General features: G+C 43.0%; 1 protein-coding gene across 1 annotated transcript; it reads left to right on the forward strand.

Annotated features, from left to right (window-relative positions):
* The first annotated feature begins 10,763 nt into the window (after positions 1-10,763).
* On the forward strand, positions 10,764-13,219 carry klf2b (Kruppel like factor 2b). Its single transcript, XM_006810171.3, has 3 exons — positions 10,764-11,112; positions 11,319-12,231; positions 12,362-13,219. Exons 1-3 carry the CDS (start codon positions 11,041-11,043, stop codon positions 12,535-12,537), a joined length of 1,161 nt encoding a protein of 386 aa, XP_006810234.1. The 5' UTR covers positions 10,764-11,040; the 3' UTR covers positions 12,538-13,219.
* Positions 13,220-13,628: the final 409 nt, after the last annotated feature.

The following is a 13,628-nucleotide window of genomic DNA, read 5'->3' on the forward strand; positions in this document are numbered from 1 at the left end:
TACACAAGTACATTATCCAGGGATTCTCATTATGCTGGGGTGACATTCTTGAACAGAAGAAAGAAGGACCACACCCATAGCATAAGAAAGACGTACTTTCACATGCATGCTTTGTCACGAGAGCAAAAAAACAACATCTCTGTACCTTTAACATAAGAATGTCTGCACTGCAAATCATGCCAGGCAGGTAGATTAGCAAAGGCTTTTCTCCTGCACTGTGTCTGAGCCTCAGGTTAAACGCAACAGCTGCATTTGAGAATGTGACCCAGAGCTGCAGAGCTCTCGCTCCATGAGTGCACATGCATTTATGGATCAAGTGTGTTTATCCCCTCAGCCTGCAACAGGTTGAAGTACGTGACCTGTCCCGCTGGAGAGAGTTGCTCGGGCATGCTGACAGTTGTAAGTGTTCAAATGGGAACAAAAGCAAGAAGGAATTAATCGAGCCAAGAGTCATTATCTGTGCGCTTAGTCAAAGGACGGCGCAGTCAAAAGGTCTCGTGATGAGCTAGTGCAAGAACAGGTTCTGACAGTTCATCTGAGCTGCAAACAAGATGGGCCTGATAATCGCCTGAGGCAGAGCTCAGGTGAGTTTTAAGCGGTCAGTCAAGGTCGAGAGGGTGGAGACCCCAAGCCCTTCAAAGGTCATGGGCTCAAGGACACCTCGGGGTAGCAGCCAGCTTTGACCTGCGACCCTAAAAGATGCCTCCGAGGAGTGGTGACAGGCTCAGATGTCGAGCAGTAAGAGTTCCTCCGATTTAGCTCTCCTCGCTCTGTCACAACACACGCAGTTGCTAAGCACTGGGCACGTGCGTGGGTGTTTGCGTATGCACATACTCGTACAGTAAGAGGACAAAATGATCACATATTTTCGGCACAGTTGTTGATGAATAAGAGACCCAGTCATAAAACACCACGGAGCACTTATGTCAGCAGTCCTTCCCTGTAGTAATAACCCCTGTCATTCACAACAGACCTGACCGTGAGCTGACTTATGACGAAAAAAATGCTCTGACGGCTCTGACGATACAGATACATGTTAATTATACATTTCTGTAGTCACCCTTATTCTGATGCCAGAATTTGACTTTGGTTAATCATCATTCCCTCGGCTATGATAAGAACCAACCTTCGTCAGTATTCATCCCCGTCATGAAAAGCAAATAAATTACAACCTGATCAATAGTGGGCCTCATTCAGGAAGCAAGAGAGGAGGTACAGATTAAACAATAGTTATAAGTTATTGAAGCGCTGCAAGGAAGAGGGCGAGTTTGAAGGTAACCAGTCCAGTGAGGCCCCTGAGCTATTACAGTGTAATTATACCTTAGTTGCAGCATTGAATAGGCCAGTAACCTGCACTTTGGGTCCATTTATTGAAGCCAGGTGTAGTAAATAAATCAATTAGCTATGCAGTGTCGGAAGTAATTTGACTCACTTCACTCCTTTTGGGCGTTTTCAAAGCTATCTTTGACTTTGTGTTGGTAACTGCGTGGGTATTTTCAGTTCTACTGGAGTAGTAAAACACTGCCATATTTAAAACAGATGAAAATGTTCCAACTGTAAACGGCTTCGAACAGATTTTAAATCAGGTTCCATCAGTGGATTGCACATAGCCACAAAAGAAACTGCTGAAAGTTGAGAGGAAACCGACATGCGGCTCAGCAAACCACTCTCTCCGTTGAGGTAGCACACTTCACACATCATGAAGTGAGTATTTTGCATTGGTGTGGATTCACTCAGTGCATCTTGGACCCACCTGGTTAGTTCACAAAACCACACTACAAATACCAGTTCCTGTCAGCAGGCTAAGAGTGAAAGAAGGACACATCAAAATATGAATTCAGCGCGTGCCAAAATGTCGGTAAACACCGGATCTCGTTTGTTTGACAACCACAGGTTGTTATCTTCTCCTCGTTTTAGTAGCCAAACCCAAAAATCTAAATTACTCAGTTGTAGATCCACCCTGAACACCTGAACACTCCCTCTAACTGTTTCCAACTGTAAAACGTATAGAAGAGGCTGATTTAGCTGTTTTTCCACTCAGAGTTGACTCAATCATCTGTTATTTTGAACCCCCGACATTCCAGCAATCGCATGAAGCTATCTTTCAATCAAACATGTAGCCAGTTTCCAAATTACACTGTGAAAGAAAAGAAGAAGTGATACTAAGTATACTACACTAAACTCCATATATCAGCATCTTTCTTACCCACCACCCACTGTAAGACTAATGGTGTTTTATTGCGGTTTGACTGGGGGTTAATGTCCCGGTGCGTCTTTGAGATAGCATCTGCAATGTGCAGAGGATCCCCCCACAACGGTGCCACACCTGGATGAGTTACTGACTGACTGCTGAACACCTTGCAGGAAAACATGAAGCCTCTTGCCTTTGAAACACAGAAGAGATCAGACTTCACCTGGGTTGATTTCAATTTCTTTCCAGTTCAGGTTCACAAACGAGCTGGAGGCTATTCCAGCTGCCATAGATCGAGAGGTGGGATACATCCTGCACAGGTTGTGAGTCGGTTGCAGGGCTAACTCATAGAGACAGAGCACCAGTTAACCCACGCAGACATGTGGAAAACATCCAAACTCCAAAAAGTCCAAGTACTGGCTTCAAACTCAGTGAGGCAGCAATGGTAACCAAAGTGCTGTCCAACTCAAATAACCTTCACCCAATCAGCTGCCACAGTAGATATTACAATGAAATTGGGGGAAATAATCAAAAAAGTGTGCAATGTAGTACTGTAAAACAACTCTCCTGTGTATATCCTAAAATGTAGCGAAGCTCCAACCCCCAGATTTTACACTTATCATCACCCACCTCACATCTCCGGTTTGTTCATTTGGGTCAGTAAGTGTGACTTTCTGTTACAGTTGTTGCTGCATGCACATAGGCTGTAGCAGAAGCTCTCAAGATCAAACGTATATTGGTTAATGTCATCAGATGAGACTGCAGTGGAGGAGTTGTACTCATGTTAATCACATCTTCATCACATTGTCTGTAAAAAGTGACTAGGATTTAACTGACATCTCCTCTCCTCTCTGTGCTGCTAAACGGTGTGGCAACGGCTTCCACTTGTTGCTCAGTCATAATTTTGAAATCTGAATTTTCTTCCTTTCCTGCCATATCTCTGTTGCTGTTAAAGAGTTAGAGTATATAACTCATGTACAATTTAAAAAGAAAATGTTCATAATTATTCTTGTTTATGTTAGACTTGGCCTCGGAGCAGACCTTTAGTTCATTCGTTGTCTGAAACCAAGCTTTGTGAGCACCTGCCTCGTTGGTTGGCTGCCCGTCGCAAACAGAAAGTTTGAGCTGTAGGAGTGTAAGGCTCAAACAACTGAAAGCAAGAGTAGGCAGAAAAAGATCTCAGCATTCAGAGCAGTTTAATGCCTGGACCTTTGAATCACAAGAAGTACTTTCACATCCACTTACTTTTTACTCACACACACACACACACACACACACACACGTATATATATGTGCATAACAATAAATTAAATAAAAACTGCTTTTAGTGATGACCCTACACATGGACACCTGATTTTACACACTGAATTGTAGATGATGAGTAAGGTAGGAAATTCAAAATGCATTTTAAGTATTGCGTAACCCTGAAATGTTGATCCTGAGGTTGAGAAATGTTCATATACAGTACATTTTGTCATGTAACCCTGATGCAATCTTGCCGTATTCTACTGACACTCAGCCTGACCTTTTTAACGCCCTCCGATGTGAGTTTGTCACCATTTTCCATGACAGTTGTGCGAATGATAGGTAATGCACTCTTGTCATTCTGGATTTCATACATTATAACGCCCACTCACAGCGTTTCATTCGTTTTACAACCTCACCCCATTTCTCAAACGACTGAGGAATCAGCTCCCAAAAATTTGGCTCAAAGAGCACAAATCTTTTGCTTTTTAAGGGAGCCGCATTTTTAGTGTCATCCATTCAGCAAAAACACAACTCCATTCACAAGTACAGGATCTGTGTCCACTCACTGAAACAGTGCGGTTCTGTGAAAACAGGCGAGTGCACTTAAGGAATGGTAAGGTGTAGGGGAGGAAATACCTGGCGCATACCTTATTCCTGGAATGTTTTTATTAGGCTTTCCACAAATGTCGCCATTTTGAAGTGTGCACACTATAAAGCACACTGCAGGCTCGATCACTCAATCAAGCCGAGCGTGCCTTCAATGGGGAACCTGTGTCGAGGCCATGGATATGTTATTTAAACAGCTGGCACAGTTTAGTGCGGCATGTTCAAATGTGCACAGGTCTGAAGTTGTGGAACTATAGCGGGGGGGAAAGCACAGGCCTACTCCAGTTTTCAGCAGGACTTGCAGTGTCATCACAACCAAAGGCTTGATCGAGCAGTTGAGTTAACCTGCTGACACTAGTCAGGTTACAAATTAGTGCAAACAGAACAGAAAAAGCACAATGCCTTTTATACCGGCACAGTGGATTATTAATGAATACCATTCGCACATCATACAAAGTCAGTACGTGACTTTAAAAGAGATGTGTGACCTTTCAGGAATTATGTTTATTTGCTTTTTGCAGAGTGGAAAAATGTAAAAATTGATTTTCAAGCCCTAAATGACCTTTTTGAATGAATGAATTAACATATAATGACATTAAAACCACACATCAAACCATAACTTGTCTAAAAAACACGGACTTCAACGCACAAACACAGACTACAATTAGCAGGCAGCTAGCATCTGTAGCCTCCTTTGTCACCAATGAAAGTGGCTTAATCATTCATAACTTTAACCCTCAATACAATTTTATTGTGGTAGTTGTATAAAAATTCACAACCCTTACAGTGGCCACAAACGGGGAAATTAACCTTAAAGACCGTATCAGGAAATAAACGCCTTTATTTCTGCTGTAAAGAAAGGATGGAAGAAGAAGAGGGCAGGGGTGGGCAGTCCACAATTAGGACTTAATTGTAATATTTGCTCTTACCGGTACCGGAGTATGAGGAGATTACATTAATATGAAGGAGAAGTGAATTTATTATTCATGTGACCCTCCACAACAGTCCCAGTTTTCATGTGGCCCCTTGAGAAAATGAATTGCCAGCCCTGTTTTATGGTGATTAACTCTCATTTGGCGCCAACACCAGTCGTGCAGTTGAGAAACTGCAGGGTTTTTTTGCTTTAGGGAGGACAGTGGGGTACTGCTAGCACGGCTCTGGAGTTTTATCCATCACGAAGCATTTGCGGTTGTCCAGCACATTGAAAAAGTGCCAAGTTCTGATTAGAATGGTATGAATGTCATCTAACTCTAAGCAAGAGAACTAATAAGTGTATTTTTTTCAAAGGTGGATTATGCCTTTCAGTGCTTGTGTAATACAATAAGCAGCACTTTGAATTGTTATGTGTCCACAGGGTATCTGAAAGTGTTTCAGTGCCTTTTGGAGTGGCCCACTTCAAGCCCCGGAGAACTCCCCTATTCTCATTTATCAAATAAAAAGCACCTTTCTTTGCACCTTTTGAGAGAGAAAGAATTAAAAAAGCAACATTTTTTCTGTCTGAGAAGCCATGTGTGTGTGGTGTGACGAGTTGGACCAGTATGATTCCTGGTGTTAACAGCTAATAAATTGGGGCCCATCCCCTCTGTGCTCTACTGGCTCAATTATATCCACATGTAGCCAGTATTCCTGCCATAGCCTGAGTGTGCTGCATATTTTTAAAAGGTGGTTTTCCATAACACTTGCTGAAAGCTGCACTGGTTGTTGGGACACATGTTTGGGCTCTGTGGAAGCCAAACGCTGGCTGTTTTAACGCAGAGGTGCTGTGGAGCGCAGCAGGGGCCAGCATGTGGTCTTTGTTTCTCTGTGAGCAGAGACGACAAACAGGTTTATTAGCCAGATAGAGCCTAGAACAAAAAGAGGAGCTTATTGCACCTTTGTCTACAAGTTTTCAACATTGTAACTGACACGGCAGTTTATTAAATGAACCGACATCGCGCTAATGCGGTCGAATGCGACTAATCCTGCTCTGGATCCCATTATTCATTCAGGCTGTCTTGATCGGCTTTGGTTGGTTTAACTGGTTTTCTCTGTTTGTAGGTGTACAACTGAATGCAATTAATATTCATGAAGCTTTTTTTTTTAAGTCTTCACTAGTGAACCACTTTAAAAAACAAAAAAACAAAAAAGCATGTAGTAAAGGTCAAGAGTTGAACTGGTCTCTCAATAATCTTTCATCTTTAGTATCAACTCAGTTACTTAACAATATAACACTTAGGCAATGTCATGCAACACATTGCTAAAAGGAAGAAATGAAAATGATCTACAAAGGTACTGACAGCTCTGAATGGTGACAGTTAAGTGTCGCTGTGAAATTCAGCTGCACTTTAGTTAAGCTAATTCAACAAAGCAACCTTGTTGAAGGCCCCCAGCAGCTACAGAAAGTCTCCAGGACTGTCTCTGGGCTGACTTTTCTAACAAATGTTTGACGGTGTCTGAAATTAGTGTAGGATCGGAGCCAGCTCTGAGAATGTCATGCCACTGGCGTGTGCCAACCTTTTCTGCTTAACATCCCCCCCACCCCCCCCCCACCCCCCCGAAACCCCCATCCCCCCACCTTGTCCACATCCCCCTACATTTTTTTTTCCAGCAGAGGGGACGGCGAGCCTCAATGCTATCATTCTTTGATTCTGTTTGAATCTGGCCGCATGTGAGCAGGAAAAGGAGCCAAACGTGCTTCCTGAGTGTTCGGAGGGGGGAAACGCTGTAATAAGCAAGGGGGTGGGTGGTTAAAAATAACCGAGGTATATAAGCACAGAGCAGGATCCAACTCACTCTCAAACTCTCGCTGCCTCTCGCCCAGTCGGGATGTCGGAGCGGGCCCGCCAAGTCCGCTCTCTCACACTTACACACTGTTTTTCCATGAAAGTTAACGCAGTAAGGCAAATCCCCAGTGCGGGTGATGAAGCACTTGCAGACGTGACATAAACACTATGAACGGCTGTGCTCATGTCACTAAGTTAAACAGCCCAAAACAATTTCGGCAGTGACAACATGAAGCTTCATCATGGAGAACATGAAGCATACATCAGCGTGATGAGCTAATAAACCTCATGCTTGGTGTTTTTAACATTCCCATTTGTATTCTGTCAGAAACTTGGCATTTTGGGAAACCCGTTAAGTTATCTGCCTTTCCACACTCAAAGAAATACTGGACGCGGACATGATGTGTACAGTATTATTCTGCTGAGGTATGTTCTCGCAGAACAGCATTGTCTCGTTCTTCTTTTGTGCTTTCTCTCTGTGAAACTGCACTTTGTAGTTTGTTTGATCTCTCCATTTTTGGCTGCACAGGGATGGGAGGTTCTCTTTAGAAATAGCTCGTCTTTATTTTACACCAAGTCCTGAAAAGCATGTTGGACAAAAACAAAAGAGGATGCTTAAAATTCTCAACAGTATTGTCACAGTCCTACGTGGGAAAGTTTATCTAAGAGAAAAGAATAGATTTTACAGAACGACTGCTGCTGTTAATGCAACAACATGTCAGCAGCCTCATTACTCCTGAGCAACATGACAGCCTGTTGATAAGTTGAACACCTCACAGCACAGATAAGACAGCAACAGTAATAGTTTGAACAATTGTGAAATTACATCGTTGCCCAATTGTAAAACTATTGTGTAAATTTCAGTTCAGGGAAAGAGGCTTCGCTGGAAATTGTACTAATCTATACTTAATCCTGCCATATGATGACTTTAGTGGTTCCTCTTCTGCAGTAAGAGCTGAAAGTGCAATCTTTGACTCCAAGAGAGACGGCGCTTTTACTGACAAGTGCACTGAAACCAAGATATTTGTCCTGTTTTTCCTTTTTTACTTCTGACCTCTGTAGAGTGGAAAGCACGTGGGGGCAATTTTCCCCACAGGGATCAACTGAGTGCCAGTTCTTTATGAACTTGTTACAAATCTTTGAGTGCAACCTGAGAGATGTTTTTACGTGGGCTGCTGCAGTCATAAGAGTGTCCCGCCCATCGTATGTCCAGCATGAGTATTTGCCCGGTGCGCTCAAATGAAATTCTCTCCTCGGGTATGCACACTTCTCCACAGGAAGTGACAGCTCAGAACGAAATACAAACCCATCTCCTAAATGTTGTACGAAGTATTCCCACAAGACATGCCAACTACTTTTGTTGCCTTTCACATCAATTTGCTCTGCTTCACAGACCAGTGCACGCTGAGTGAAGTTTAACGTGGGCATGGGCTGCTCGCGTATAAACGTTTCGGTCATGTTTGGCTTGGTTTTGAATCCGCCAGGTGCAGCATCGTTGAGTCAAAGATTTCCTATTAAGCTGTGTTAGTTGAAACAAAGTATCTAAAATGTGCACTGTGAGAATCAGTAAGTCTGTAAAAGGCTTCAGGTAGAGGTTATTTAATAGATAAAGTACAAATTCAGGGCTATTTACAGATAATTAAACGAGCCAAATTAACCTTCTTGTCTTTTTCACCTTTTTTTTTTTTTTTTTTATAAATACAAACCTTGAGCAAGAGCTTGTATAAACATAAAATCAGCAGCTGTGGCTCAGTGGGTAGAAAAACCTGATGTTTCATCCTAGACTCCCCCCGTTCAAGTGTCCTGAAAGGAATCTGTTGACATTTATGAGACATATATAAAGTATGTCGAAGTCACTGCAACAGACCATTAAATAATAAGCCACAAAAATGCCATAAAAACACAAATATTTAGCCTCTTTGTTTTTACAAGTTAAACTTCTTAGAAAGAAGGCAAATATTAAGAGCGCTCCCTTTAAGTGAGACAAAAGCATGTAGGAAAATGCTCAAGTTCAAATGGCACTGGTGTAATATACTGTTGAGACAGCCTGTTGGGTTTTTTTTCATATGTGGGCTTTAGCAGAGCGACAAATCTTGCATAAGGTTTCTGAATTTAAACATAGTGGTGCAAGAAGATTTTAAGCAATGTCTCTAACAACCTTGAGTTCTTTGGTAATTGCCTAAATGTAATCTATTAGGCATTACAGGGCAGCAAAGGTAACTGAGTAAGAGAGGAAGTGAGATTGCTCTCACTCTCACTAGTAGCAAAGCAAAAAAAAGGCTCGCGGCGCAGAGCAAGGGTCAACAACAGCGGTCATGGGTTCAGACATCAGGCCGGCTGCTGCGCTGCCTCTAAAAACACATTTCCTCTCTGGCCTTACTGGACTTCTTCTGTGTGACGCACTTTCCACTGAACACACAGAGCTGACAGAGCTCAGGATGTGGAAACCTCACAGCTGAAAGTTTACTGGTGAAGGTGGTGGACATGACAGCTTGATGAGAGGTGGTGTATCTGTCATTAGAAGCTGACTTGGATCAGGTCATTGGCACACTGAGTACTTTTGCGCTTTTTTAACCTGCTGAGGTTGAGGATGAGGTGTGTGTCTCTCTTGGGGTTTCAGGTTAAATCCTACATAAAGTACAGCTGGAGAGTACCTAAAATATAGTGTGTACTTCAGGTTCCTATCTTGGAGTTGCATAGGTTTATTTGACTTATTCTGTGCTGCATTTTAGAGGGAAGCTTTCCTTCTGAAATAACAAGTCTACATTAAACTTACAAAAAAACTAGCTTAACATCAGCTTCACGTGCAGATAAATGGCTGCTTACAGGTAATCTAAATCATTACTCATCCCCAATTGCCTCCACTAATCGTGCTTCAGTGTGACATTTAATAAAACACGTGCTTCTTAAAACAATCTCTTCTTTCATTGCACTATTCTATGTTGAATTGGATCCAATGAATAAAGTTTAGGCACCAATCTTTCTAATTCCATCACACTTTGGGAAAAAGTGGCACAAAAAAGTGCGGAGTCGTACCCTGCAGAAAGCCTGTCTTCATGACCTCTGGAGCCAGACGACTTCCTCGGATTCCTCCAGAAAACAATCCCCCTTTCCTCGCCGCGAAAACCTCAAATCTCTCGGCCGAAGCAGCAACAAACACTAACGCTGATTTGTGATGCAAATGCGAACCCAATCGAAACCAGTAGCTCCAATTATGCCATTTACATGTGAACGGGACGTAGGTTAAATGACGTTTATATCAGGAATGGTCAAAGCGTGATAATACCCCCCTCAAAAAAAAAAAAAGGGGGGGGGGGGGAGTTTCAGGCGACCCTGGCGCCTGTTTAGACAGGCCCGTTGTGAGAGAACAAAAAGCATCTACCATTAATGATAATGAGCCGGCACAGACACCTACACTGCACGTATCTTTACTGAGCTCTTATAAGTTTAACAAAAACGTGTTTATTTAAATAGAAACCCCTTTAATGGAGGCTCTTGGACCAGTGCGCAAGGAAGTGTGAAAGAAAAAGAGGTTTATAGAGGCATCGAGATCAGAAAATAATAAATAGATAATAATTAATAATGCATGCCACATCCAGCATATATTTTTTTATTTCGTGGCAAATCTTTCAGTTTCTTTCCAGAGCTGAACCCGCTAATTCCAATCTAATTATATTTTTATTACTGTTCATCAGAAAAGCCACATCTCCTTTGTGTCCTGGTGATTAACTCGAGTACTGACAGCCTTTATTTTTAAGTTGCTGGTGCGGCTTTGCCTCCAGCAGTTTCTGTCACTGTACTTGTTCTTTTTAGATTATTACGTAAGTATATATGGTTGCTATACAGTGTGTTTATAATTTAAAAAAAACAAACTTCAAATATCTTGCGTCACAATGTGGGAGGGGCCGGGCTAGGGCCCGCCCTTTTCAAAGAGGCTTGGTGCGAGCCGCTCTGCCTGTCACACTCAAGTGAGCAGTGAGTCTGCGCGAGCTGCTTTATAAAGCGCTAAATTTACCAAACTTTACGTTGTTTCCTGAGCTCTCACAATTGGCCAGGCGCGCTCGGAATAGGGTTATAAGGTTCGGAGGACCTCCTACCACTTTTAAACTTGTTCATGTATTTGATGTGAAACTGTGGAGAAGCGACAGTGAAATAGGCGCACAGACCCCTGCGCGGCTGCCGCTCAACACAGCACGATTTTGACAAGAGAAACTTGTATTACTTTACCCAACGATGGCCTTATCCGGAGTGATGCTACCGTCATTTTCGACTTTCTCAAACCAAAGAGAAAAACCCTGGGAAAATGTAAGTTTGAAACAATGTCACGCAATTGTGTGTATGTGTTTTGTGTGTGTTTGTTTTTTTAAATATCCGTGATTTTGATTCTGCTTGTAATAATATAAATATCATGTAAGAGTAATTTATTTGCTTCGAAAAAATATATATTTTGGTTCTAAAAAAACTTTGCAGTCGCTTATTTCTCATCTGCTGTTTTCTCCCCATTCCTGCAGAGATGGAAGGGAGAGATGGACAAACTGGTCTCTTCGAGCTGGTCCATGCTTGAAATGGTACAAAACCTGGACAATCAAAACAAAAAGGAAGACGAGGATCTGAGTAACTATTTGGATCTGGATTTTATTCTCGCCAATACAACTGGCTCAGACAGCGCGATGGACTATCTGGGCACCGCCGACCCCAACATGTACACGACTGGAAACTCTATGCCATCGTTCCCAGCAGACGACCATCGCTCCCCGCCGCCCCCGTACGGCGCCAGCCTCATGACAGAACAACTCCGCTCCGAAGGAACAGACAGCTATGGCATTACGCGCAACCCCAGCATTCAGGGAAGATTTTATACCAGCACGGCGCATTTCCCCCGCCCGGAGAACATCAAAGTAGAGCCACCAATGGACAGTTATGGTCCCGTAATGGGCATGGTGCCCCAGAGCTGCAGCAAAATCAAGCAAGAAGGCAACGTTTCGTGCATGATGTCCTTTGAGCAGCCAAGAGTGGCCATCTCTCCCCGAGCGGCCAGCAACATGACCCCGCCGCTGAGTCCCAATGACCAGGGAGTTTCGGACTGTCAGGGACAGTTATGCCAGCCCATGAACTTTCAGCAGAAATATCACACAACTGTGGCTTTCCAGCACCACCCTCAGGCTCCACAGATGCAGATGGCCTATCACGCTCCACATGCTGGTTTTGGCATGTATGATGAAGCTCTCAGCCTGCAGCCGGGCGCACAGAGGGTGATGCTTACTCCACCCTCATCTCCCCTCGAACTGCTGGAGTCCAAACCCAAAAGAGGCAGGCGCACGTGGCCACGGAAGCGCACAGCCACGCATACCTGCACGTTTGCAGGCTGCGGAAAAACCTACACAAAGAGCTCGCACCTGAAGGCACATCTCCGCACTCACACCGGTAAGTTTGAGCTGAAGTATGCTACGATCTTTTTTAAGTGCGCAGTTACGCACAGAGCAGCGCATTGATCAAAACAAAATTCCGTTTCAGCACAGCCTAATAAACTTTTTTTCCAATTTTGTTCACGCAGGTGAGAAGCCGTACCACTGCAGCTGGGAAGGCTGTGGATGGAAATTCGCCCGCTCCGACGAGCTTACCCGTCATTTCCGCAAACACACCGGACACAGACCCTTCCAGTGCCACCTGTGTGAGCGCGCCTTTTCAAGGTCTGACCACCTGGCCCTTCATATGAAGAGACACATGTGAAGTAACCCACATAAGGACTCGGGGCGAGGGGGGGGGGGGGGGTTGTGTTATTATTATTACGATTTCAACTGTATTTTTTATTTAAAATATTCCTCACATGACCAAAGACGCATATTATGATATTGAATTCAAAAAATGTTTAGTGTTATTGTTTAATAACGTAGCTGGTACTACTTTGGTTGTTTAAGCTTTAGAAAAGCTTTGTTTGCTTTAGAGCAGGCAGACCAAGAAGGGGCTGGCCCTGTATATACTACTCTCCTTTGACAGAACTGGAATGCTGTGTTTGACACAAAAGTGCCTTTCTGTGTTGTGCTACTGTAAAGTAAAAAAAAAAAAAAAAAAAAAAAAAAAAACTCTTTGTGAAAGAAGACATGGCCAAAAAAGCAGTACATGTTCTTGCTGACAGGAGTGCAATGCACATACAGTTGCCTAATATGTGCAAAGACAATGTTTTATTTAAACTGCCTCAATGTCTGAATGGCCTATACTGTTTTTTGTTGTTTTTTAAATGCTTTTTGTCCATCTCAGTGTGAAACTCTTGGTTCCAGCCCCTCTGTACACTATCAGGGCTTGATGTCCTGTGCTTTATTTTTTACTTAAATTTATATATAAAAAAAAAGTACCTGGATTTTATACTGTAAATCATGTATTTATTGTAAATATTAAAAAAAATGGAACTGAAGTTTTTGGCTTGAGAAGTCTTTACTTCGCTTGCGTGCTTACTCATTCCTTAAATTTGTTCACACATTTCTTTTTTATTGGATACATTCAGCCACTCAACATAACTCATCATAACTGCTTGTAAAAAGGTGCAGTAGACCTGTGGACTGTCACATCAGTTCTTCTAAACTGTACATCGAATTTTAAAACACGAGCACTTGATTTCCACTGTGATGTTTTGCAGCTGCAAGACAGAGAAGGGCAGCCGCTTGTGGGCTTAGCCTATAAATACAAACACTCCATTTCCATAATTACAGAGTGAGCCAGGAGCCGTCTGGACAGAGGGGCACAGCAAACCCTCATCAGGGAGCCCTTAGACTCCCTTTCTGATGGGTAGAAATTATAGTAGGACATCAAAGAGCCTTAATACT

This window comes from Neolamprologus brichardi, chromosome 18, assembly GCF_056152115.1.
Source record: "Neolamprologus brichardi isolate AB-2024 chromosome 18, ASM5615211v1, whole genome shotgun sequence".
Taxonomy (NCBI): Eukaryota; Metazoa; Chordata; class Actinopteri; order Cichliformes; family Cichlidae; genus Neolamprologus; species Neolamprologus brichardi.